At 48.7% G+C, this 24,242-nt stretch overlaps 5 protein-coding genes across 28 annotated transcripts in view; 2 read left to right on the top strand and 3 right to left on the bottom strand.

Annotated features, from left to right (window-relative positions):
* Window positions 1–992, top strand: part of LOC1276788 (uncharacterized) — a 35,499-nt gene extending 34,507 nt beyond the window's left edge. For all 3 annotated transcript variants that reach the window (XM_061640871.1, XM_061640872.1, XM_061640873.1), the window contains exon 4: window positions 71–992. In XM_061640871.1, the coding sequence (XP_061496855.1) occupies window positions 71–96 (26 nt within the window). In that variant the 3' untranslated portion in view covers window positions 97–992. The remainder of the gene's footprint in view (window positions 1–70) is intronic.
* A 42-nt stretch (window positions 993–1,034) lies between these two features.
* Window positions 1,035–2,941, bottom strand: LOC1276787 (nuclear migration protein nudC). The gene is made up of 5 exons (XM_316177.5): window positions 2,679–2,941; window positions 2,310–2,593; window positions 2,020–2,200; window positions 1,532–1,926; window positions 1,035–1,435 (listed from the first exon to the last, which is right to left on the bottom strand). Exons 1-5 carry the CDS (start codon window positions 2,751–2,753, stop codon window positions 1,384–1,386), a joined length of 987 nt encoding a protein of 328 aa, XP_316177.3. The 5' UTR covers window positions 2,754–2,941; the 3' UTR covers window positions 1,035–1,383.
* Window positions 2,942–3,276: 335 nt separating this feature from the next.
* LOC133391030 (polycomb group protein Pc) lies at window positions 3,277–9,760 on the top strand. Its single transcript, XM_061640870.1, has 2 exons — window positions 3,277–4,233; window positions 5,908–9,760. Exons 1-2 carry the CDS (start codon window positions 4,168–4,170, stop codon window positions 7,372–7,374), a joined length of 1,533 nt encoding a protein of 510 aa, XP_061496854.1. The 5' UTR covers window positions 3,277–4,167; the 3' UTR covers window positions 7,375–9,760.
* A 104-nt stretch (window positions 9,761–9,864) lies between these two features.
* LOC1276785 (TBC1 domain family member 9) lies at window positions 9,865–17,165 on the bottom strand. The gene is made up of 12 exons (XM_316175.5): window positions 15,716–17,165; window positions 15,227–15,402; window positions 14,133–14,962; window positions 13,916–14,064; window positions 13,738–13,843; window positions 13,000–13,668; window positions 12,767–12,922; window positions 12,517–12,680; window positions 12,183–12,447; window positions 11,366–12,116; window positions 11,182–11,279; window positions 9,865–11,106 (listed from the first exon to the last, which is right to left on the bottom strand). The coding sequence occupies exons 1-12, from the start codon at window positions 15,757–15,759 to the stop codon at window positions 10,888–10,890; spliced, it is 3,627 nt and encodes a 1,208-aa protein (XP_316175.4). The 5' UTR covers window positions 15,760–17,165; the 3' UTR covers window positions 9,865–10,887.
* A 1,516-nt stretch (window positions 17,166–18,681) lies between these two features.
* LOC1276784 (anion exchange protein 2) overlaps window positions 18,682–24,242 on the bottom strand; it is a 40,135-nt gene continuing 34,574 nt past the window's right edge. For 15 of the 22 annotated variants that reach the window (XM_061640851.1, XM_061640860.1, XM_061640850.1 and 12 more), the window contains 5 exons: window positions 23,109–23,483; window positions 20,195–22,134; window positions 19,934–20,128; window positions 19,621–19,849; window positions 18,682–19,549 (listed from right to left, as the gene is read on the bottom strand). In XM_061640851.1, coding sequence (XP_061496835.1) covers window positions 19,475–19,549; window positions 19,621–19,849; window positions 19,934–20,128; window positions 20,195–22,134; window positions 23,109–23,483 — 2,814 coding nt within the window. In that variant the 3' untranslated portion in view covers window positions 18,682–19,474. The remainder of the gene's footprint in view (window positions 19,550–19,620; window positions 19,850–19,933; window positions 20,129–20,194; window positions 22,135–23,108; window positions 23,484–24,242) is intronic. The other 7 variants (XM_061640866.1, XM_061640867.1, XM_061640868.1 and 4 more) reach the window with 1 other exon arrangement.

Raw genomic sequence — 24,242 nt, 5'->3', positions numbered from 1 at the left:
TAAACCTTTAAAGATGGATTATTCGAATCATCCATTCTAATTCCTCTTTTTTCCTCTGCAATCTTTACAGTGCGTGCCAGGGAAATGCCAAAATAACGACTTTCGTTTCATCATCATATGTTCGCACCACCAGAAGATACGAGAGAGAGAGAGAGCGGGCCGCAGGAAGGAGTTTACGATTTACATTCGAAGTAGATTTAGCAATCAAAAACTGATAGATTAAGCGCTATCGCCCTGCAACAACGCGTTGCCATATGGAGTTAATAAGAGTTATAGTTATAGCGTATACACATAGGAAGAGACTTTTAGCTACTTTTTACTATCCCCAAGCCCTACTTTTAGACCGATCTATGCGTGACTTACACAGTCGTGTTAGCAAGCGACGTACTACTTCCCGATAGAAGCATATCTTAACATACTTTTCACACAGCGAAAGAGCGTTATGCGCAGATAACGAACTTTCTTCACACTATTCCTACTGCTAGGTCGATAAGAGACATAACAATGTAGCTTTTTTTTTTTTGTTATATCGTGCATGATTTCATGGTGAGGAACGGTATTAAATCACAATCAGCTAGAGATCGCCGAACGTCCACGAGACAAGCGCGATACTCTAGTGTTGTGTTAGACTCGCTTAGGGCATAGTAATTGTAACGATAAAAATGAGTTAGCATGCGCTCTACAACATGCCAAAATGCCAAAAGCCTCTCAAGCAGCAGAACATGTTTTTCCTCTCTACAAGCACATACTTTTACCATTTTTAGAAGCGTCCTCCTCCAACGTATCTGACAAAAACTATCCAGTTTCATGTTTCACTGATTCAGTTCTGTGATATTTATTAAATTATTTAACTTATGTTGAGAGGATAAAGAAATGATAAGGAAAAAACATGAAGTGCACAGTGTTTTGACGGCTCTGGCCCGTGCCAGTTGAAATAGAAAGAAAGGTTGAATATATAAAATTGAAGTAAAATGTGATCTTCACCAATTTGATACAGGATTTCTTTCGATTTTCATTCCACATACACACTTCAGTACAGTTCGGTTAGCAATTGAATTGAACGCTTAAACGATAATGCTCTATTCTCTACGTCAAATGTGTATGCGTGTAAAGTACAATACAGTACAGTGGAAAGCGAACGTAGCCTGCAAGACCTGCGGCGCTATCTATCATCACAACAACGCACAAACAGCCACGACCGGCGTAGTGTGGTGGTGAATGGCGATGGCTTATGTAGAGTAAATACAATCGAAGGAAAAACCTCGTGCCCGCGCGCCACACGTTGTCATGCACAACCCGATCGATCGTCCGACCCGTTCGGCGCCCCCGATCGGTGGAAAGTGGAAAGCATGAGGAAAGGGAGTACGGAGGACAGCCGCCTACTTAGGTAAATTTACACTTCGAAAAGTCCATCTCGGGATGCTGTTCCATGAACCTGTGCGGACGGAAAGACGGAGGGAAGGTGTTAGCAATCGCTTGCGGACGAAGTGCGGCACTAGCAGCGGTGGAGGAAAAAAAAACGACAAATTACTTTTTCAGCATGTCCTGCTTCTTCTGCTCGTCACTCGTCGGCAGACCCATCTCCTTTTGCCGCTGGTCGTACATCATCTTCTCGACCATGCTGCGCGTGGAACCGTCCAGATCGGACAGCTTGGACGATTCCGGGTTGATTTTGCGCGTATTGATCGGCGGGTCGGTCGTCACCAGCCGGTCCCACCAGTTCATCTGGTTGATCTTTTCCACCGTCACCACGACCGCGTTCTTCTCCAGATGCCACAGCGAGTCCTCGATTTTGATCTCGCTGCATAGCTCCCCATCAATGATGGCCGGGTGGCCCTTCAGGCCTACCTTCAGGTGCTTGCGCTGGATGCTCACAACGACATCTTTCGCCTTGAGCGTAAACTTTACATCGAACGGTACGCGCAACTGTTTGCATCGGGAAAAGGGGGCGGACATTATGTACAAGTTTTCACGGCGCCTCGTATACATAAATCAGTGCATACACTCTCTTTTACATACCTCGAGTTCCTGCAGCGTCTGCGTCCAGCTGTACTTGTCCAGATCGCACCCATTGCCACGGTTTGGTTTTAGCTTACCTTCATCACCCGGCTCTACATCCTCCGTATCACTTCCGGCCTTGTTTTCTTTGCTCTCCTCGGCTGGCACAACCTTTTCTACCACCGGTTCAGCTTCCTTTTGTCTGTGACAAAGCAAACAGAGAAACACTTGTGCTTAGCAATCCGTCCATCACGCCCCATCGTCACCATAGCAACCCTCGTTTTTCCAACCAACACACGGAGATAACCTACTTTTTCGCATCCAGCTCCTTCTGCAGCTGTTCTGCTTCCTCTTCGGTCAGCTCGGTGATGGTGGCCGATTTGCTTTGTTCCTCCTCCTCCCGCTTCTTGCGCAGCACCTCCTGCCTTCGTCGCTCTTCGGCCTCGCGCTGCTCGCGCTTTTTCCTCGCCACCTCCTGCGCTTTGGCCGCCTCCTGGCGGAAAATCTGCAGCACCAGCTTCTCCCACTCACCCTCCTCTCCGCCCACGAAAAAGTCAGTCTTTCTGTTGAGGAACCCGGCGAATGTGGCCAACATCTGTGTGCGCCCGAGCGAGCAAGGAAATATTTGTTAGGTTAGGTTCGTTGAGGGGAGGACGTGCATGATTTTGCCTCTACTTTACCTCCGGAACACCGCCGGAATGTTGTTCTGCCATCGCAAACAATACTGAGTCGAATTTTCCTTCCGCTTCCGCCATCGTGGGTGGCTACTTTGTTGTGCAAACTGTGGTGTCACACCAGTGGAAATCGGTTGCAATATGTACAATCTCACGCTCACGGCACTTCGGCTAACTGCGGCAGCGCTGAAACGTAAATAAATAAGTTTTCTTGTTTGGGCCGTTGCCGCCGCACTTCTTGACAGCGCTAGAATATTCGAGAAAATGTGACCAATTTTGGCCGCGTGTCATCATCCCAGTGTGCAAGTTCAAATTGGAATAGTCGCGTGGATGACGGCACATGATCGGGGGAAGGATTTGCTTCCAAGAGTTGTTTTTTTGTGATCTCATAAATATATAACAACAATATAATAACAACAAATATCAAATTAAAAGAGACAGCAATACCGACTACAAACTCCAAATATCTCTAGTAAATTATTTTGTTCTGCAACGAATGTTTTGCATTTCCGCGATGCTGCACTATGGGCTGGTCAAATAAGGTACGTGACGTCAAATAGGCCAAACATTTGCCCACTGGGACCTGCGTCGCCACTGTCACAGTGTGCAAATGTCACCCTACACTGCTTCAAAATATATTTTCTCCCCCTACGAAAAAGACGCAAATTCGGACGCCTGGCCGCGGAATAGCTTTTGTTGCTGGAGATTTTCCATCCCCCAAACTCAAACGGCATTTCCCGTAATCGGGTACGGACGAAGAAAAACGCTACCCCTGCGAAAATGTAAACGAATCGTACCGCGGCATCGTACGCTTTTTATTTTACGGATTATTAGTTTGTTTTGGTTTTGCGTGGAACGCAAACGCTGGAGAGCATCAGCAAGCGCCAGAGAGCAGCGTACGTTTGTGTTGCGTACGTGAGGCGGAGTACAGCGAAGCAGGCTGTACCAAGCGAGGAAAAAAAATCCACTCCCCATCGCAACATCGGTTTGTGGCCGATCAGTGTGATGCAATAATCGGTTTGTTTGGTAATTTAGTGCATTTTATCAGTGAACATTGGGAGTGTTTTTGGTGCGTAGTGCAAAAAAAAAAAAAAAACGAAAGCGAATTTATTTTGCGCTGTTGTGCGCACGGGAAGCACCAACCACCCTCTCCCTGTACCATCTTCTTTGTGCATGTGTATGCGTGCGTGCGTGTGTGTATGCGGTGGATTTAAGCTGTTTGCGAAATTAGATGTGTGTGTGTGTGTGCGAATAGTATTGTAAAAATTTCCCGCTGCGAGGAGAAGAAACCAAGAAAATCAGTGTGAAGAGAATAATAATCACCGTACGGAAGAAATAGGAGAAACTCCGAGAACAGCGAAAGACCCGAAGATCCCTTCTTTGGGTGCGGATTAGAGGCGGTCAAGACGGCAAAGAAGGCGAAGAATTGTACCGTCCGGGAAGAAGCAGCAGCAAGGGAACGGAAAAAGGATTAAACGTCTACAAAGGCCATAAAATGGAGAACGGATCCGACGATCGGGTGTATGCGGCGGAGAAAATCATGAAAAAACGCATCCGGGCGGTAAGTGTTCAATTTGATGTGTGCTCGTGTGACTGTGTGTGTGTAGCGCATAAGTTGCATATTGGTTTCCCACCTCCTCCCTGCCCACTCCAAACCAAAAACAACAGTACCCTTCCCATTCCGAGAACCCGTGTAAACCGTGTTTACAATCGCGTCCCTATTACGTCATCAGCGTGGCGTATACCCGCACATGTGCCTGGCTCTGTGTATGGGTGTGAGAAAGACAGAAATGCACCCAACAACAACAAAAAAAGATGCAAAATAAAATGCAACGGAAGGCGGCAAATGGGAAATGAATGCTCGGTGTTCCACTGTTGCCAGCTTTCCTGTGTTCTGTTCTCCTAACATAATGTCGCCAACTAGATGTGTGTGTGTGCGCAAGGTGCATCGGTTAAATGAAAAAAGCCCCCCCCCCCCCCCTCCTCTCCCTTTTCACCAATAAATGCTGGAGGGCATGACCCCACGCGATGCCATCGAAAGGCAGGCCGGCAGGCAGGTGGTCTCCTTCTGCTTCCTTCACTGGTTATTATACGCTTTTTGCGGACACTTTTCGGCGAAAGTGTGCAAAATCAACCCCACAAAACGTACACACACACCACCATCCCGCAAATTCGACGCGATGATGATCACAAACGCGTTGTAGCATAAATTGCATGCGGCGACCACAGCACACCAGCGGTTGCTATGATGGTGTGTTTGTAGCGCGTTTGTTGTTGTTGTTGGTTGGCCTGCCGGATAAGGATGCGAGAAGAAAAGAGCACGAGAGAGAGTGAGAGAGAGAGCGAGCAGGACGCACGGCGCTGTGTGAGCCGCTTTTCTGCGAATGCAGCTGACCTTGACTAGGCTTGCCTTACCCCCACCCCAGGGGTACACTAGGTGTGTGTAGTTGTAAGACCGTTTCGACGAATTCCACGTTTTTGCGACTTTACTTTATGCTTGGCATGATGCACACTGAAGCCGGTACGCCGGATGCGCCGTCGTTACATACAATTTCACACACATTTAAAGGCCCCCGGTCCCTTCGCCACATGCCTCTTTTCTCTTGCCCTCTTGACCGCCTGCTGCTGCATTTGTAGCACTCACACACACGCATAAAGGCAAATAAATTTTGGGAAAAAAAAAGCCAAAAACCCTACGACACGGCGGGCCCCTACAGTTTTTGGCTGTGCCGGTTTGTTTTGTTTGTGGGGTCCTTGGACGTCATGTTCGTATTCCGCTTTCTTCACTCCTCTCCACACGGACACACACGTATGTGTGTGTGTGTGTGGTTCCAGCCTATTGCGTAGTTAGTTTTTCACCATCAACCGAACGCCCCACATGCAAGCATGGCCTACCTTTTTCCACACCTGCATGTGTGCGGTAAAGTTTAATTTTATGATGGTGCACTTTCTTGTCCTTTCTTTTTTTTTGCTTCGTTTTATGGCCAGAGGCCCAGGCAGTGGAGCAATATTCATCATTTTAAATAGCTTTTGCGCTCATTAGTTCAATTTTTGGGTATGAAAATGGTAAAATTATTTGTTATGGTTTATTACAGCAATTCAATCGTTTTGTTACAGTGTGGTTTTGCTCCCGCGCAGCAGCAGAAAAGAGTCGTTGACTCATTTAGTTTTATACAACAATACAGTACCAATAATTGTTTAGAATAATTAATTTAATAATTTATTTCCTTCCCAGGGCAAGGCGGAGTATCACGTGAAATGGAAGGGCTGGAGCCAGCGCCACAACACCTGGGAGCCGGAGGAGAACATCCTCGACCAGCGGTTGATCGAGATATTCGAAAAGTCGGTCCGCGGCTCATCCACCCCGAAGCGCAAGAAGAAAGCAATCATCGAAGATTCGGACGACGACGAGCTGCCGTCCAGCACGATGTCGCCCACGCCCGAACCGGAGCTGCCGAAAAAGGAGGAGCGCAAGGAGGCCAAGAAGGATCGTGATGATAAGCATCAGCTGCAGCAGCAGCAGCATCATCACCATCACCATCATCATCACCACCATCACCAGGGTGGTGCAAAGAAGGAGAAGGACGTGGCCAACATTTCCAACAGCAGCTTAAACAGTGGCGCCGACGGCTCAAAGCGAAACAGCAGCAGCATCAGCCCGAGCCACCATCATGGTGGCAGCTCGTCGACGAAGGTTGAAAAATCGTCCCCACACTTGGCGACGGGCGCGGCGGACCCGTCGCTAGTCGCTGGTGGAGCCGGCGGCGTCACCGGGACGGTCGGTATGCAGCCGCTGCCCAGCCTGAAGATCTCCATCTCCGCCGACCGGTCCGCCGAGCTGGTGGGCAACGATCACGACACCAACTCGAACTCGAGCGACGATCAACCGCTCAGCCACAAGGACGTGATCGGCACGAAGCGGAAGGCCGAGGTCCTGTCGAAGGGGGGCAAGGTGGGTGTGACGATCAAAACGTCCTCGCCCGGGGACGAATCGCCCAGCAGCAGCACGCTGCTGAAGGCGCAGCGGCTCGAGGTGAGCCCGCTATCCGGGGTCGGCGGTCCGGCCGTCGCCGGCGGCTCGACCGTCGCCCCGATCAGTACCACCTTCGGCAAGCTGGACATGAAGGCGGCCGCCCCACTGTCGCCCGACACGCCCGCCTCCCGGCCTGAATCGAACATTCCGCCGCCGGCCGAACCGAACGCACAGCTGCCGGGCGGGGCGGCGGCGGTGGTGGTCGCAGCCGGCGGACTGCCCGCCGGTCGAGAGGAGGGAAACCCGCTGGAGGGGCAGGTTGCTGGACAGCAGGCCCAGCAGCACCAGCAGCAACCGGGCGCCGCGGCGAACGGTGGCGATGCATTTCCGCTGAGCAACGGTAACGGTCCGAACAACATCAACAACAACAACAACAACCTTAACAACAACAACAACAATAACAGTATCAACAAGCATGTCAGCACGCTAACACTGTCGCCGCGGGCCGCCCCACCCCGCCTCTGGCTGCCGAAGGCACAAACGACCAACCAGGTGTTTATCACGGATGTGACGGTCAACCTGGAGACGGTCACGATTCGGGAGTGCAAGACGGAGGCAGGCTTCTTCAAGACGCGGGACATGCAGCAGCAGCAGCAAGAGCAGCAGCAGCAACTCCAGCAAGAGCAACACCAACAGCAGCCCCGGGTCGGTGATCTGCTAAGCAATTAAAAGAGCAGGAAGGGCGTGCTTTTCTACCCTACGATCCGGGCAGATCGTAGCAGTAACGTGTTTTCCTTGTACCTGTGTAACGGAGCAGTGCATTTGCGGAGGGATTTTTGTGCATTATACATACACAAACAAACAAACACAGCACACGTTAACATTACTAAAGAAGCGGGGGAAAAACGCAAAAGCGAATGTGGCCAAAATCCTTGCAAACCTTACGGGAAAAAGATACGAAATGATAGGGATGAACGGAAAATTACCACCCAAAAACCGGGTGGGACAATGGGAAGAAGATTGTAAATACTACAAAACTGTAATGATTGTGTGTGTGTGTCTAGAAGAGTCAAAAAGAGGAGATATTCTTTGTGAAAGCTTTTTTGAAGAAAAAGTCAGAAACAATCGAAAGAGGAAGAGGACAATGCTCCTGTTCTTGTTTTTGGGTGAAGAATCACAAAGGTGCGTGTGGAACATTTTTTGTATGTGTATGTATATAAACATTTTGGAGAGGACTTTTTCCAAGCAGTAAAAGGGTTAGAGGCTTAAGAGCGGGGAGGAAGGAGAGGGAGCGCTCATTGTGTAGAGCATTGTGAGCGCATTTTATTTATATTATATTCCACCAAATTATTTCCAATTTTTAAAGCGCTTCTGGAACGCATTGAACTATCGCCATGTGTGCGTTTTAATATAAAAATGGGATATCTTCTTCCGCAAGCGCACATAACATACACTCATACTGCTGACAAAGTTAGCGTTTGAAAGGCGTTTGCGTGGGCAGATGCAGATAAATATTATTTTAAGTTTTAGTCACTTACTCAGACGTTTGCGCGTAGATCGATGCATTGTTTTGAATGCTCTTTGTTCCATTTCCGCAAATTTCACACCATCTCACACACGCGCGCGCACTGCAGGCGTGTTTAGGTTTAGGTTTAGGTTCGTTTTAAATGACGTTTCGTTTTCACTCTCATTCTCTCTATATTATTTTATATATTTTACCCATTTATCGGTATTTGAAGAAAGTATTTTCACTGTTGATGAAAGCATTGTGTGTGTGTGTGGTTTTGCATTTGGTTTTATGTTTTATCGGCAATCGTGGGGAGATAGTAGTAGTAGCGTGAACGTGTGGAACACGATGGCGGCGCGCTCGCCCTTTTGCACGCTCTCATGCAGTAGGAAAAGCAACTTTCCAGCACAACATAAAATGCTAGCTTTGTCTAGGTATATTGTAGAGCTAGTGGTAAAGGATTTTATTTAAAAGCAGCAAAGTAAGTTAAAAAAACATGCCGCTTTGCATAAGCGTTTATCGAGCTTTTGGTTCTCTATAGTGTTTATTTAGAATTTATCTTTTTCGTAAGTTGATCAAATCTCAAGAATCGTTTCGTTTCTTTATTGTCAGTCGGCTATTTCTAGACTAGATACAGTTAGTTTTTAGTTTTTTTTAGTTGATATGTGGACAACCACCTTACCGTGTACAATGGGTTTTGGCATATAAGGGCCAACGGTACCAGTCGTATTTATTGGCTATGGACAGGCGTGGCCTCCAATCGAGAAGGGCAATTCTGTACCTAGAGGCTTCACATTTTAAAACTTTCCATTCCCGCATGAGGAATAGCGCGAGCGAGCAACAAAATGTTCCAATGTATCGTAATCGTCAAACGAAATAATAGCGCCCCCTTTGTATGTGTTAGTGAACAGTTTGGTGTCGTTTAGAGATTAGTTGTGCGTGCATTAGGGAGGCAAAAATGATGGAGAAAATTGTGAAATTAATCAACAACTTATGTTTTAAATTATTCCTTAATGCTCACAAGGCAAGACTCACGATGGCGTATAAACACAAACAAATTGGAAAAGAAAGCGTGATCAGCAGACACACACACATACACACACACACAAATGATCTTTTAATTTATTTGACATGATCTTTTTCACACCCAGTTGGTAGGGGGAAACCCATTTATATATATTTATCTCCGCTGTAATGTTTGATTAGAGCCAAAAGGCCTTTTAGAGGATAGACAACTTCTCTTTAGCTCTACTAAAATGGGTAATTCATGTGCTTGGCTGGGTTTTTGAGTGGGGCGTGGGGGAGCCTGGGAGGACCACAAAAGAGCAATACTATTTCTATCTGTTGTTGTCTAATTTCTTTGCCAAAAAACAAACAAACAAAAAAACATCGGTCAAGCAAGAAAAAACAAACAAACAAAACAACCAACACTTACAATAACAACTAAGCAAAGCAGCATATTCGAGCTATTTATAGAATAGTGCATTAATATCTTTCGTAGTAGTTGATAGTGACTAAAAAAACCACAACACACACAACAACATTGTACTGTTATCATAGTTTAAAAAAGTCATTAAACCACAGGCGCGTATGGAAAATCAAACCAAACCCGTTGTGTGAGTGTGTCCGTTTTGTTGGAGAAATATCACAAACTCATAAGACGCAATCGCTTCTCGCATTCGGATGCAGTAAAGTAAGAAGAGACGACGCGCTTGTTTGGCATATAATTGCTGGATTTTTACTCTTGTAAAATAGCTTCCTATAGAATGTGTGTATATATATAATATTCGCATCTAAGCGGAACCGATTGCCGCAAACAAAAAAAGAAAAGGGAAACAAAACCCACACACGCACACCTCTCCTCTACGTTTTTGCTCGAGCGCTTGCAAAGCTCGGTTACGTTCGGTGTTTTCTTCCTACTTTCTTCCTTTATTTCGCAAACACTAACTAATCTCCCATCGGTATGTGGGTTCACCGCCTGCTGCAACGTACGATCGTTTGCTCTGCGGTTTTGCTATACAAATCGAGTGCACTTTTGTAGAATATAGCGTTTCCCAGGGGTTCCCATAGTATTGGGATACTTCCTTGACTATTTCCTATGGGAAATGAACCTAATAGCACAAATCCCAGGTTAGTCGAATCCAATAGGATTGTCTAAGGAGCCTGTCCAAAAAGGGTGCCATAGAGTCCAATTTCCATCAAATGGAGGTCACTCCCTATTGGAAAGAGTCAATTAAGTGTCTCACAACCCTATGAGAACCCCTGCAAAACCCTGTAAAAAGAAAAGGCGCGCTGCTTGAGTAGGCAACAGGCAACAGAAGAAAAAAAGAGAGAGTAATAATTTACAATACGCTTCCAAGAAACTAAAGGCTACGGGGAGGGGGCAAAATTTTGCAAATTTATCGTACCGAAATACATCACGATCACTTTCGAAAATTATTGGCAAACGGGGGGGGGGGGGGGGGGGGGTTCACTGTATAACAACTTTTAGCCACAATTAGCAACAATTAGCACCCTCTGCAGCAGCAGATTGAAGGGATGGGACGTCCGACAATCGTCGTTGATTGCCGGAGAAGCACTTTTTTTAACACGCACAGGAAAAAGTGTTTGACTTTTGTGATTTGTTTAGCTAGGAAGAGAGAGGGAATGGGCGGGAGAGAGAGGCAGAGAGAGACAGGTCGTGAAACGGGAAGATGGGAAATGTGCGGGCAAGAAGGAGCCTTTTATCGAGGCATCTAGCTTTTGCACTTTCGTCGATTTTTCTGCAACTTTTCGACGCGCGAATTGATCGAGAAGGGCCGCGAAAACTGTTCCTCTATGATGCCGACGGACATGGCGGTGGCCACGAACTGGTTGAGCGAAATCTCCCAGACCGCTTCCGGCGGTGCGTTGGCGGAACTGTGCCTGGGCGTACGTTCCGAGCTGGAGGAGGAAGGATTGCCGTTCGGGTCAAACTGAAACGCAACAAACAAACGAAAAAATTAGTTAACGTGTCGTTGGAGAGTTGGTTTGAAGTTGCAGTTACGCACTACTTCTCCGCCTTCCATCGCTAGCTGGGTGAAGCTGTCGTTGCTATCGTCCCGCCGGCTGAGAATCGCATCCTCTCCAAGCGATATTAGTGTTTTATCTAAAAAAAAGGGGAAAAGGTAAAATGAGATAAGCTTTGGGGAGTTCACTATGGCAGGACCGGGCATAGAAGCTAGAAGGCCTTACAGGACGTTTGAACCTCCTGGTCGGTCACTTTGCGCTCCTTGTTCAGTATCTCCAGCAGCGTCGTCCACAGCGAGATAAAGTTCTTCTGCGTCATGTTGGGAATGGTTTTGTACGTAAAGTTCGAGTCGGGCTCGTCCAGGAAGATGCGCAGCCCGCTGATGCTGCGCGCCTCGTTCCGACGGCTCGCCCCACCCTCATCCAGGCTGCTGCCGTACCGCTGGAAGCCAAGATCGCTAATGTCCGACCGCGAGCCGAACGATTCCGCCTCCCCGAGGTTCGTACCGGAGGCGTTGCTAGTGCTGGGACCGGCACCACCACCACCACTACCAGCAGCGCTCATACTCGCTACCGGCAGCTCCACGTAAAAGATGGACGATGTTTCCGCGTTGTGCGAGTGCGAATCGTCCATCGAAAGGTTCGGCGTGGTCGCGTTAAACTGCGACAACGACAGATTCTCCACGTCCGACGACGCCTCGAGACTGATGTCGATTGGCGACGGTAGCGATTTGAGCGTTTCGAGCGGATTGTCGCTAAAGAAGCTTTCCGCCTCGGTCGCCACCTCCGTGTCGGAGTCGCGCGAACCGCCACCACCACCACCGCTCGATTCCAGCTCCTGCGCAGTGAGCAGCGGCGGCAGGTGCAGGATGTAGAGGAGCTTCAGCTTTTCCGTTGCCCGCTTCGAGCAGATGATGCCGATCGCAAAGATGAGCTGCTTGAATTCGAGATACCCGCACGATTGTTTGTCCATCAGCTGGAAAGTACACCAAAGCATGGCGTTAAATACTTTGCTAAAACCCAAACGGCTTCTGCAACCTACCCGGAACAGTTTCTCGGGCAGATCAATGTTTTGACAGTGGCCCCACGGTGTCAGATCGACAAACAGCTTGCGAAACGTTTCGTAATCCACCCGGAAGCAGTCGTACCGATTGTCGCGGCACCGTTTCTTCGCATCGTTCAGCACCGTCACGTCGTACACGGGCTCGCCGCCATTCACCGACGTTGGGCGGGATCGGGCCGTTAAGCTGTTCTTCTCATCCTTCGTGTAGCAGAGCAGCATGCGCAGCTCTTCGCTGTCGAAATACCTGCAAACAGAGGAAATGCAACATTATTAGCGTTGTCACGACAGAAAAGGGAATGGAATGTTTTCATACCCATTGTCTTTGAAGTTTTTTATCACACTATTTTCCAGATCTTTCTCCAGCTGGTGCACGGTCAGCCGGCGGTGCTTGTTGCGCAGCTCCTCAATCTTTTGTGATGTTATTGCCTTACCAAACTTAAGATATGCTTCGTAGATGAGCGTCTGTACCGATTGGCTCTGGAAAGCGCAGACACAGCGCGGCGGTGACCAAAGGTTAATTGAATGTGATCTTGCCAATCAACTTTTCTTTGCAATTAAATTACCTTGATTTGCTGCTTCTCCTTGTCCTCGATAATGATTCGCTGCACTTCATCGTTGAAGATGCCCATCAGAAAGGTGGTCAGCAGCTGCATTGCTTCCCCATCGTCGCTACAGTTCAGGAGCTTTTCCTGGTTCCATTCGAGAATTTTTAAAGCTATCTGTACGGGGGAAAAAAAGCCCAAAGCAAGCGATGAAATGGAATGCAATCGAAGCAGATGCTTTGAGACACACTTACAATAAAGATCACTTTTGCGCCGTCACACAGAAAGCAGTCGATAATGTGCAGCGCACTTTCGTATGGCATCACGCTGAGAAAGATGGTAAGGAACCAGGAGAGCGAAATCATGCGTATCACGCCCAGCTCGGTCAGCTTCACGTGCAGGTTGGGCAGATGGCTTGCGATCAGCTCGTCCAGCAGCCCCTGGTCGATCTGCGCCCCGACGACGCGATCGTTGTAGTAGTCGGGCAGCAGCGACTCGCACAGGCAGCACAGTATCCAGAACGCATCCTCCTCGTCGCAGTAGATGAGAAACACGGACGAGACGATGTTCATCGCCTGGCAGTAGCCTATCTCGGGGTTGCGCAGCGCGTACGCCTGCAGCACCCGGCGCAGGGCCGTAATGCCGATGCTCGTCTGAAAGGCGGGATGCTCTGGCAGCGAGCGGTGCAGATCGCGCTCGATCTCTTCGAACGACACGGGGCTCTGGTCCTTCGCCTTCGCTACCAACTGCTGGTACAGGTTCGGTTGCATCATCTTCATGTGTATGGCGCCGGAAAAGATGAGCCACACTTCGCGCCGCAGCTGGTCCGGTATGCCCTCGATCACGAGGTTGATCGTGTCGGTGGTGCGAAACATTGAGATGCCCCGTCCGTACAGGGAAAAGTGTTCCTCCCAGCGTTTCATCTGTGGTGAGAGAGAGGAAACATTGTCAGGAACAATGTGACACACATTTAAAACTCGCATTTATCGTACCTTTTCCGCCTGCAGATCATCGAACGCTCGGTTGTTTGTATCTTTGTACAGATGCATCAACGGTTCCTGCTTCATCCAATCCAGATCGTCAGGTACACGGGTCGGTCTAGTAAAAAGCGAGAGAAATAGAGCTTTATAATATTTTTTGCTAAAACACTTCGAGCGGCGTCACACTTACAGGACGGTTTTCGAGAGTAGTTCTGAGATTTTCGTTATCAAAAACTCTCGATCCAAGATGTGTTGCAACACAAAGATGTTCCCATCCGAGGTGGTGATGATGATTCGATTGCTGAACCGGTTGTGTGGGTCATCGTTCTTTTCCACGCTCTGGAAGAAACGAAGAGATTGATTGACTAACGATTTGTTTTTCAAGCTGAAGATTCTCAACCACTTACAACAATCTTGCTTAACGGTATGACCAACGACACCATGCTGGACACATCGCTCTTAAAGCACAGATAGTTCTGCGACAGGTAGAGCACCCCGTTGATGTGCTTCTTCGTGTACGGTGCCCACAGCGACGCCTTGATCATGCCGTCCAGAATCTCCGCCTTGGGCACGCGAAAGTGTATCCGGTACTCGTCCGACTGCTGGCGCGCGGTCAGATCGCGCAACAGCAGCGTCTTCTGGGCGACGTTCTTTTCCATCTTTTTCAGTATGACCGGATCGTGGTCGACGATCGGCCGGTCCGGATCCTGGATCATCTTCTGCATCGTCAGCTTGCTCAGCTGCTCGATCAGCTGGTACGCTTCGCCCGGCGAGTAGAGAAACACGAACGTGTACTCCTTGCTGCCCTGCTGCCCCGCCCGGACCGTGATCGTGTTGCCGGACTTTTTGATATCGGTCAGCTCGTTGTACCGGAAGCACAGCTTGCTCTCCGAGCCGAGTATGTACGAGTAGAAGCAGATGTGGTTGAGCGACAGGTACAGCTGGCCCTGGCGCGGTATCTTGCGAAAGTAGCTGCAGTAGTAGTAGTTGACCAGCTTCTCGTCCTCCGGCATGCGGAACTTTTCGCGGAACTTGCACACCGCCACCTGGAAGCTGGTGGGATCGTTCTGCTCCTCGGCCGGCCGGGAGCTGTGGGCGAGCAGGGACTGGATCTTACAGATGGTAAAGTTGGTAATCTCTTCCTCCGTTTCCATCTCGTTGATCACGCGAAACAGGTTCTTCGCCAGCCAGTCCCAGTCGAGCATAATCGCGTCCAGCGTGATGTCGGCGGCAATTTCTGTGCGAAAGCGGAAATTGAAATGGGGGAAATTAATAAACAAACAAAAAAAAGGTATGACGTCTTGCTGTCCCGGTTTTTGATGCATGTCATCCGAATGAATGATGCCTTCCTCGAAGGCACATCCATTCGGTAGGGCGCTTATCGCTTAGCTCTGGCGGGCAGAGAGGTCTGGTAGTGCTGGGCCGTTTCTGATAAGCTCAGCGCGCACCGAGCACGAGCGTCCACAGGCCGCACACAGTGCTGGGGAGGAGTTCTACTTACCAAAGCATAATCCCGTCGACGGCTGGCAATGCAAAATTCTGTACGGGGACGGTTTCGTGTCGAGTACGTTGTCCAGCGTTCCCACCAACATCGAGGAAAAGCCCCGCAGACTTCCATGCCCTTTGCGGTGTTGCAGCAGGAAGTAGCGCGATGTTACCTTCGTTGTTTCGTTCACCCTGTTCCGACAAATGACAAAGAGAGGGAGAGAGAGAGTGGACACAAGAAATGTATAATATTGAAACGTGACCGATGTTACAAGCAAAAGAAAGTAGTTTTGCATCCATTGTATTGTTATTAGTCACACAGCATGTGGCGATAATCTATCTGAATCATCCACCCCTCCGCGCGCGAACGCTGGACCCTTGCCTGCAGGGAACGAGCTGATGCTGGGCAATATGCAACTGCGCCACAGATAGAAGACGGACAGGTCCCCCCCCCCCCCACATAGCCTTCCGCGACAACGACAAACCACCGAACATGGATACGTACCACAGCGCGTACGGCATCGAACATTCTCTCGGGGGGATCCACATTTTCGGGCGTCCACTTTCCGGGCGAAGGAGGCCCTGCGTTGCCGTGCAGCAGTAGACGGGAAAGGCGAATTTGCACTTACACTCGCGCGAAGTTACATCAATTACATGAGCAGAGCAGTTAGTAAACAGTGAAGCGATTGGACATTTTTGTTGTTCTTCTCGTGTGTGTGGGAAAACGACGACTGTCAAGCAGCGGAGTGTGTGCGGTGCGGTTGCGTGTGTGCGTGTGTGTGTGTGTGTGGGTAATGTTGTGACATTTGGCAACGGAGCGCGCGTGCAGCCCGTCGATCGGGGGCTATAAACGGAGCTTTGTTTTGCAGTTTGCCGGTTTGGTGGAATTCCGTTGCGGTTTTTTTAAATTTGGTAATCAGCTGATTGGTGCGATGGGCGTGATTGTTGGTGGTGTATTAATTGCCATGAAGAGGGGAATTTGTACAGCCAGCAGGTAGTAGTGTGATGTCTTCGAATAGTCCAGTGAGTGATCGGAATACAAGCTAATAAGAACCGTGTTAGAAACGTTACCCATATGAAATAACGAAGGAACGACGCATATGTACTTATAGTTACGAGTACAGTGTGCTTTACGACGTGATGGAATAACTTCCTAGCATTGCTACTCCGGACACGTTTCCAGCTAAATCAAACTGATAATTCCGCTCGGAGGGGTCCTCGGTCCTAGCCTTTCAAAGCCCTCTGAAAGCCAAGCTCATAAGTGATACAGGCAGGCCTTGACCGACAACGGTTGTTGAGCCAAAAGAAGAAAGAAGAACTATGGACACAAGAGTTGAGTTATTAGGAGAGCATCCATGGTTTCTTGCCGGTCTCGTGGTACAGTCGTAAACTCGTACGACTTAGCAACATGCCCGTCATGGGTTCAAGTCCCAAATAGACCGTGCCGCCGTACGTAGGAAAGTTTGAAATACGTCGCTTCGAAAAGTTTGGAATTGTTCCTTATTCGTAATGAAATGTGTTGTAATGAATGGCAATTAGCATTCTGTATGCATATTTTACCCTTTTCCGTACCAAGAAACGATGAAAAAATGAGACGATCAATCGCTTGATAATCCCAAACAGCGTTTGCTGACAGCTTTTGCTAGCCTCAGGTAGATGGCGCTAGTCCAATACTTTTTTACGCTAGCAAAAACGCCCTGTATACCCACGATTACAGGAATATATAAATAGATCATTGATGCACTGAAAGAGGAGCGAATGTAGTCAGTAGGTTGCATGCATTCAGAAACAAAATGACTTGATGGAGTCGCCCAAAGCTTTATGAAACATTCAAACATTTAAAAGTCTGTAAGTGGTATTCGTAGTACGAAGTATCACGAAATATTTCTCGATCCTGATCATGACCTTGAAAAGTCGCCATCTGCTCCTTTATTCTGAGTCGCAAAGTAATTCGCCCAACATAAGTAGACAAGAGCAAGGCAAACGAACGCTGAAACCACCACCAGTCAATTGTGGATCGGTGGAATTGAAGCCTATTGATGAGATCGCTGAAAGCATTGATGCAGACTGGGCGGATGATAAGGCAGGGCGGAAGTCCAGCACAGGTCATATCCCCGAGGATCAATCAGCACAAGAAGCAGGCTGAAAACAACATGTAGCCGAAGGACTACTGAAGGACGTTGAAGAACCGTACCTCAAGCTATTCCTAAGAGTATACAACACGAGTATACATATTTGAACTATTCGATGAAATCAAAACAAACTACTGACCAGTTTTGGATGTAACTTGTAGCACAATGCCTATTTTAGATATCAGTTTCTCATCTCATGGTAAGACCAGGAAGAAATGCAACACCCTGTTTCGTTACGGGTTTAGTTCATTTATTGTTTGTACCGGCTGGTTCGGTTGCACTAACACGCTATCAGAAAGGCTAATAATGTCCTCAGGATGATGCGGAAAAATTGAAGAATAAATGTTTCAATTCATACCGTCTATGCACTAATCTAGTGTAAGTGTAATGCCAAGAGCCTCAGCGCCCTAACCGGGCAGCTGCACGCACCGTCATCCCTCCTCGCCCTCTAGCCCAAAACAGACAGGCAGGCTCATGCTCTTTCTCTCTCTCTCTCTCTCTCTCTCTCTCTCTCTCTCTCTCTAGTTACGGGCTATCTAAAAAATATTGAAGTAAGATAAAATTCTCCTTCCATAAACGCACCCTCCTTGGCCGTTGATAGGAATTTCTCACACACACGCGCAATCATCCTGTGCCGTCGATCCATCCGCTGGTCCAGTGTTGCTTAGTGGCGTTTTTTTTAAGTAACCCTCCTTGAGGCGGTCCAGATTTGGCCGTTCTAACTGTCTTTCGAGCGAAGCAAATAATGTGAATAGCTTTATATGTATATATATATATACTCTCTCTCTCTCTCTCTCTCTCTCTCTCTCTCTCTCTCTCTCTCTCTTTCTCTCTTTCAAAGCTTTGTGGAAAAATAAAATATCTGTTATACAACAAGAAACATAAACAAGAAACAAATCCTCCTTCCTAGGTCGATCGCTACACATTCTCTCTCTCTTTCTCACACACACACACTTATACACATCCAACGATCCAATACTTTTGCTTGGCTTGGCCAGCAACACTACACAGCACTACACAACAACAATCTCTTCCAACCATCCCCCTCTATCTCACACACACACACACACAGCTAGCAAAACATTGGGGCTTTAAATAGGTCACAAAAATACACCATTTTTGATATTTATCTCGTTTGAGCTGTAATAATGAAACTATTCGATCCCTCCGATGCTACTACACCATGAGGAGTCATGAGCTCGTTCGTTCCATTGCAGGTGATGTGAAGGTACAAAATAATGGGGGAGACCAATAAGGGATCGGTAACCGATCAGATCAATTCGGTTCAAACTGTTTTTGAGTGGATTTTGTAATTCTAGTACATTTTGCTGTGCGCCTGTTTTTTTTGTTGCTTCATCTCTTTATTGCCCCCAACGCGCGGTTGTGTTCCGATGCATTCCTGTAAGTAATACTGATCACAGACTGTTGTAGACACGCACACCTAGACATACATTCAAACACACAGACACACTCAATTTCCACGTGTGAGATGTGGTTTGATCGATCGCGCTTGTTGTCCTTCGCGTTACTCTCTTTCTTTTCCTTTCTCTCTTTCTCTCTCTCTCTCTCTCTCTCTCTCTCTCTCTCTCTTTCTCTCTCTCATATTTCCCTTTCTGTCTTTCTCTCCCTCTCACTCGCTCTCTCCTTCCCTTTAAAGAAGAGAAGAATTATGGAGAATAGATTGTTGCTTTTGATTTATGCTACGGTTTTTTTTGTTTTGTTTTTAATAGAATTGCCTACTCCTATGCCTAATAATTTCGTTACGTAAAAGGAGACGTCTTTTCACTATATATGTGGTGTGTGTGTGTGTTTTTTTACGCGAAAATTGTTGTTTTTTTTTACTTCGGTGTTGTTCCGCTTCTTCTCCTCCGTTGTTGCTCCGCTAGTTAACATGTGTTTGCAATAAATATATATTTAGGGTTGTTTTTTTTGCCTTTAGGAGTTGCTTGGTTGCTATGTTTTAGTTTTTAACGTGATCGCTTTGCATTTGATCATGCGGATCATCCTCGGCAGATGATCGGCTGAAGAACGGTAGACAAAATTCATGCAAAAATTCAAGCCGTTTGTGTTTGAGCCCATAGCTCAAAAGTAGGCTCAGTGCGGCGTAGATTGCGCAGTATCCCCAATTGTCCTTAAGCAGGGATGGGAGCTTGCTCGTAGAAATCGGGCTCATCCTCTGCGCCTTCGTTCGGTTGGCTTCCATCGAGCTAAAAGTTACAAGATACAAAAGCGTTATTTGAGTGATCTCTGGACCCTGGGGAAGAGATATAAAACTTACGGCACGCAACTCCAGGGGCGAAAAGATGCTCTCCAGCTGCTTCCGGATCGGTACCATCATGATCAGGAAGAAGGGGAAGGCGAGCGAGAACGGGGACGACTTGACCGCCCACAGCATGGCCAGCGCCAGTATCTGCACGAAGGTGAACAGGTGCATCTTCCAGGTCGGGACGCGGCGCACGAATGGCACTTGTGGATGATGCTTCACCGGCATCAGGTACAGCCGCAATCTGTGTGGTGTGGAATTTCCAAGGAGATGCAGTGAAGATATGATCCTTTTCTTAGAGTTCCACGATCATCTATGGGATACTTACCGCTCGAAGAACTGCACACCGCTCATGGAAGCAATGCCCATGTACAGGAACACACCGAACAGTACGGACATCGGGATGAGGCGCAAAATTGGAGCCATCGTTACGGACAGCCCGACCATAAGCGACACGAAGAAGCCCGATATTCTTTGCTCCTTCACGTCCGTAATGTGTGGAGCGTCTCCGGGGGCGTGTGTTCTATGAAAAGGATTTGATTTTGGAGTTAGATTTCTACCTGGTACGACCACACATCCGACTACCTACCTCGACATGATGGTGACGGCAGACACGTGCGTCACCGACCGTACGGTGGCGGCACAGTGCCACGGCATACCGAAGAACCCGCAGACGGTGTTCAGGAAGCACAGCAGCACAATGTCCATGTGCAGGCCCGAGCCCTTCTTCAGCCCCCGCTCGGGCTTGTCCACGATCAGCTCGGAGATGTGCGTCTCCATGAAGATCAGGATGTACACCAGCAGGGCGGGAATGCCGGCAACAAATGGCATCCAGCCGGGAACGCCACCGAGCGGAATGATCCATCCGCGGCGCGTTTCATCGCTCGGCGACAGGCCCTCCGGTACGCTTAGCTTCTCCGTGTACACCTGCGGGATCATGTAGTCGACCAGCACGAACAGCGCGATCGAGATCGGCACACCGAAGTCACCGAGGGCACGGCGGGCGTTACGCCCCAGGAAGTGGGAGTTGCGGAACAGCTTCAGATAGTAGGCCAGCGAGAACGTGCCGAGCGTGAGGATGGTGCAGAAGAGGGCCGTGTTGGGTCGGTTCAGTGGCCCGGTGCCGTCTTCCGGGATGAGCAGATTGGCCGCGTCCTGCGCCATTGCGATCGTACCGTTCACGGCCGTTGTTAGACTCTCGGCCAGCAGCTCGGAGGTGGGAGTCGTTCCGTTGCGCTCCTCCTCCAGGTAGGGCATCGGGAGCGGCTGTGGCTCGGTGACGTTCTTGTACAGGTACTCCGCCAACAGGGGATGACGCTTGTACACGGACAGCAGCTTCATCACCGTCTCGACGATGTAGATCAGCGTGATGAGCGCGGAGAAGATTTCCTGCGTGAAGCGCGTGAACAGCCGCACGTACACGCTGCCCTCGAACGCGGACACAACCAGCGCAATCACCGCCAGCCAGCACCCCACGTACACCCGCACCGTGAGAAAGCTGAAGTCGTTCGAGATGCAGAACTGGTTCAGCGCTTCGTCGAACAGCAGCAGCGGTCCAGTCGTGCCGATAATGACCAACGGCTGTCCCGCGAGCAGATGAAACACCAGCCCCACCATCGAGGCCGACACGAGCGTTTCCGAGATGCCGATCAGGTTGTGCGTCTTGTCCGAGGACAGCCCCCCGAACGTGATGGCCGTCGACAGGGCGGCAAAGTACATGAAGATGGTCGCCGCCAGCGTTTCCGTGTTCAGCCCGTCCATGATGTCGCTCTTGTACATCGGGTAGCGGCGCTTGATGTCGTTGATCAGGCCGCCCCACAGGCGGTTCGTCTTTTCCAGCGGGTTTTTGGGTGGCTTCTTCCCATCGCCGCCGCCACCACCGTCGCCCGCACCGCCAGCTGCCGCCAGCAGCTTCTTTTCCTCCTCGCTCGTCAGCAGCTGCGACTGCTTGCTCTTGATCTTCTCGTCCAGCGCTTTCTTCTTGCGCAGCCGGATCATGTCGCTCTTCGCCTTCAGCTCCTCGAACGGCAACAGTGCCTGCCGTTCCCATTTGCCCGGCGGCAGCACGATCGAGTCGTCCAGGAACTCGTTGATCGCGGACAGCAGCTCGCGCCGATCGTCCGCCTTGTAGGCGATGTCGTGGAAGTGCTCGTTCGACATGAGCGTGGCGATCGACCGGCCGACCTCGTGGTAGTCCAGCTCCGTCTTCTGCGGCCCGAGCAGAATGAACAGGAAGCGCACCGGGATCGGGACCTCCGTAATGCTGGGCATCGGGATACCTTCCGCCAGGCGGACGAACGCGATCGTGGGCTGCTCGAGAAAGTCGACCGCACCGACGAGGACGGTCGTCGCTTCCGCCCCCTCGGGGATGCGCTTCAGGATGGATTCCTTCTGCGTGCGCATCTTGATGTCCTCCTGCGAGGAGGTGTACGTTTCCTCGCTGATGTTGATGCGCGTCTCACCGTGGCCACCGCCGTGCCCGTTGATCTCGGTCGCCGGTACGATGCGTGGCTTCTTGTCATCCACACTCTGGGTGCGTTTTCGAGAGGGGAAATCGTTGGTGAGATTGGATAGAAGGAAAGATTTAATTAGTTGATAGAAATGATAGCGTTTCGTTAACGGGGGGATATACTATCGGAACGATATAAAAGTTCGTAACAGGGGTAAAGCATTGCCAGGGGGAGATTAACTATTTAACTAATATAATTACACCTTAACACTACAACACCATGCTTCCAAAAACGCAAGCTAAATCGATCATACTGTACATGCAAGCAATACCCAACAAACAAAAATATAAAATAAGCGTGCAAGGTTAGAGCATTGTAGAGGCTAAAATGATGCAAATGTTTGTAATATTTACAATTCTCCACTAATTAATTTTTACATTTTTTATTAACAAGAAAATACGATCCTAAAATATAAAATTAAAAACCTGTAAAACTATAAAAACTAAATAACTCTAGAATGTAATTTAAAAACGATAAAAAACGATGAAAAATAATATAATTCAATACAGAGAACATTTTAAATGATTCTATGAAACATCTAAGGAATTGATCTATAAACTATAACTAAATAAAAAAAACACTAAAGATTAAGAAATAATCTAACAACTTAAAACGTAAAACCTAAACAGCAACATTAACCAACAAGAAAGAAACACGAGCAGTTAAACTCGCCTATCAAACAAACGAACAAACAGAGCAATGACAGGAGTAAAGAGTGACAGGCTCAACACACGCCGTTTAAATCGCTTCACCTCGCCAACTACGATCAAACTCGGTGCAAATCAGGAGTGTGTGAGTGTGTTTTCTGTGTTCGTGAGCGGAAGAAGACGGAAAAGCGAGAACAGAGAGCAAAACTTGTGTTGGCAACTAATGTGTGCCGTGTTTGAAAGAAAACAAGAAAAAACACTGCCTGTGTGTGTGTGTCTAAGTGTTTGTTTGAAAGAGGGGGAGAGAAGGGCTGGTTGGTTTCGATATTTATATTAATTGATTTACAACTGTCAGCGATAAAGGTGAGTTATTTCGTCGCATACCAACGGCACTGGTGACCGTGGTTAGGGTCACCGGTGCTGCCGCGGCTGTCGCCGTGCTGCTGCTGTCCTGGCTGCCGGACCGCCGGCACCGGTGCGGACCGGATGCGTGCCGCTGGTGGCGCTGCTGATCCTTGGCCGGCTGATGCGCCGGCTGTTGCTGATGGTGGGTGTGGTGGTTCCGGGAGGAAAGGTTCGGGCTCTGGCCGTACACCGAGTTCGGGTGCAGCGAGGGCGGACTGAGCGTGTAGCTTTGGGTGGGGCTTACGAACGAGTTGAGGCGCCGGACGCCCACGATCACCTCCCCGTTGCCACCGTCCTCGGCCCGCATCGACAGGGACTGATGGAGGGGGTGGCGAGTAAATGGAGTGGTTTAGGGAAGAAACAAAATCGAAAGAAAGAAAAGAAAAAAAAACACATTCGATTGAAAGCACCCATGCGAGCCTGTTGCTCCCTGTGTCTGTTTGTTCCTTCTCCTGTCTCTCTTTGTTTCTCTCTCTCTCTCTGTCTCGCTCTCAGTGGATCAAAGCTCCACTGGACCCTATGGAACTCTCCCGAATATTTAAAACGGTTCTGCTCCACTGCCATAACTCAGGGTCAGGATGGACGGATGCGAGCTGATTATGAATAACATTCCATCAATGTGTATTGCCATGAATGTGTGTGTGTGTGTGTGTCTGATACGAGATAATGGTACAGATGGTACAATACTACACGGCTAGATGGAGCGAACGGTGGTAGGTGGAAAATGATATCATGTTCACCGAAATTTCCGCCTTTCTTCCCCCGATTTCCGGAGGGGAAGGAGTAAAGAAAACAAAATAATAATCAATAACACATCCATACACTAGTATCTGTGTGACAGAGTGAATAGCTTTCTGGAGGTACCAAGGTCCAATATGATGAGCCCAAAGCCAAGCACACGACACTAAACGACCATTCACACGCGTCATACATAGGCATCGCTAACCCTTGAATGCGTCATGCAAGATAAAGGTGGCTCGAAACGGTGTACGACAAAATAAACGATGTCGAATTGGCCAATTTAATTTTCCATCAAAATGTATTGGGTGGAGGGAAAAGTTGCTGAATTTTATTG

Source organism: Anopheles gambiae, chromosome 2 (genome assembly GCF_943734735.2).
Source record: "Anopheles gambiae chromosome 2, idAnoGambNW_F1_1, whole genome shotgun sequence".
Taxonomy (NCBI): Eukaryota; Metazoa; Arthropoda; class Insecta; order Diptera; family Culicidae; genus Anopheles; species Anopheles gambiae.
The sequence above is the reverse complement of the archived record's forward strand: the minus strand, read 5'-3'. Positions and strand labels throughout refer to the sequence as shown.

What these genes read in the sequence shown, in the direction of transcription:
- LOC1276787 (XM_316177.5), bottom strand. Translation starts at nt 2,753, where the DNA reads ATGGCGGAAGCGGAAGGAAAATTCGACTCAGTATTGTTTGCGATGGCA. An exon ending in ATTCCGGCGGTGTTCCGGAG is followed by an intron (nt 2,594 to 2,678) that starts GTAAAGTAGAGG and finishes GGGCGCACACAG; the next exon opens with ATGTTGGCCACATTCGCCGG. An exon ending in AGACGCTGCAGGAACTCGAG is followed by an intron (nt 1,927 to 2,019) that starts GTATGTAAAAGA and finishes CGATGCAAACAG; the next exon opens with TTGCGCGTACCGTTCGATGT.
- LOC133391030 (XM_061640870.1), top strand. Translation starts at nt 4,168, where the DNA reads ATGGAGAACGGATCCGACGATCGGGTGTATGCGGCGGAGAAAATCATG. An exon ending in TGAAAAAACGCATCCGGGCG is followed by an intron (nt 4,234 to 5,907) that starts GTAAGTGTTCAA and finishes TTTCCTTCCCAG; the next exon opens with GGCAAGGCGGAGTATCACGT.
- LOC1276785 (XM_316175.5), bottom strand. Translation starts at nt 15,759, where the DNA reads ATGTGGATCCCCCCGAGAGAATGTTCGATGCCGTACGCGCTGTG. An exon ending in CTACTCTCGAAAACCGTCCT is followed by an intron (nt 13,844 to 13,915) that starts GTAAGTGTGACG and finishes GCTTTTTACTAG; the next exon opens with ACCGACCCGTGTACCTGACG. An exon ending in ATGATCTGCAGGCGGAAAAG is followed by an intron (nt 13,669 to 13,737) that starts GTACGATAAATG and finishes CTCTCACCACAG; the next exon opens with ATGAAACGCTGGGAGGAACA.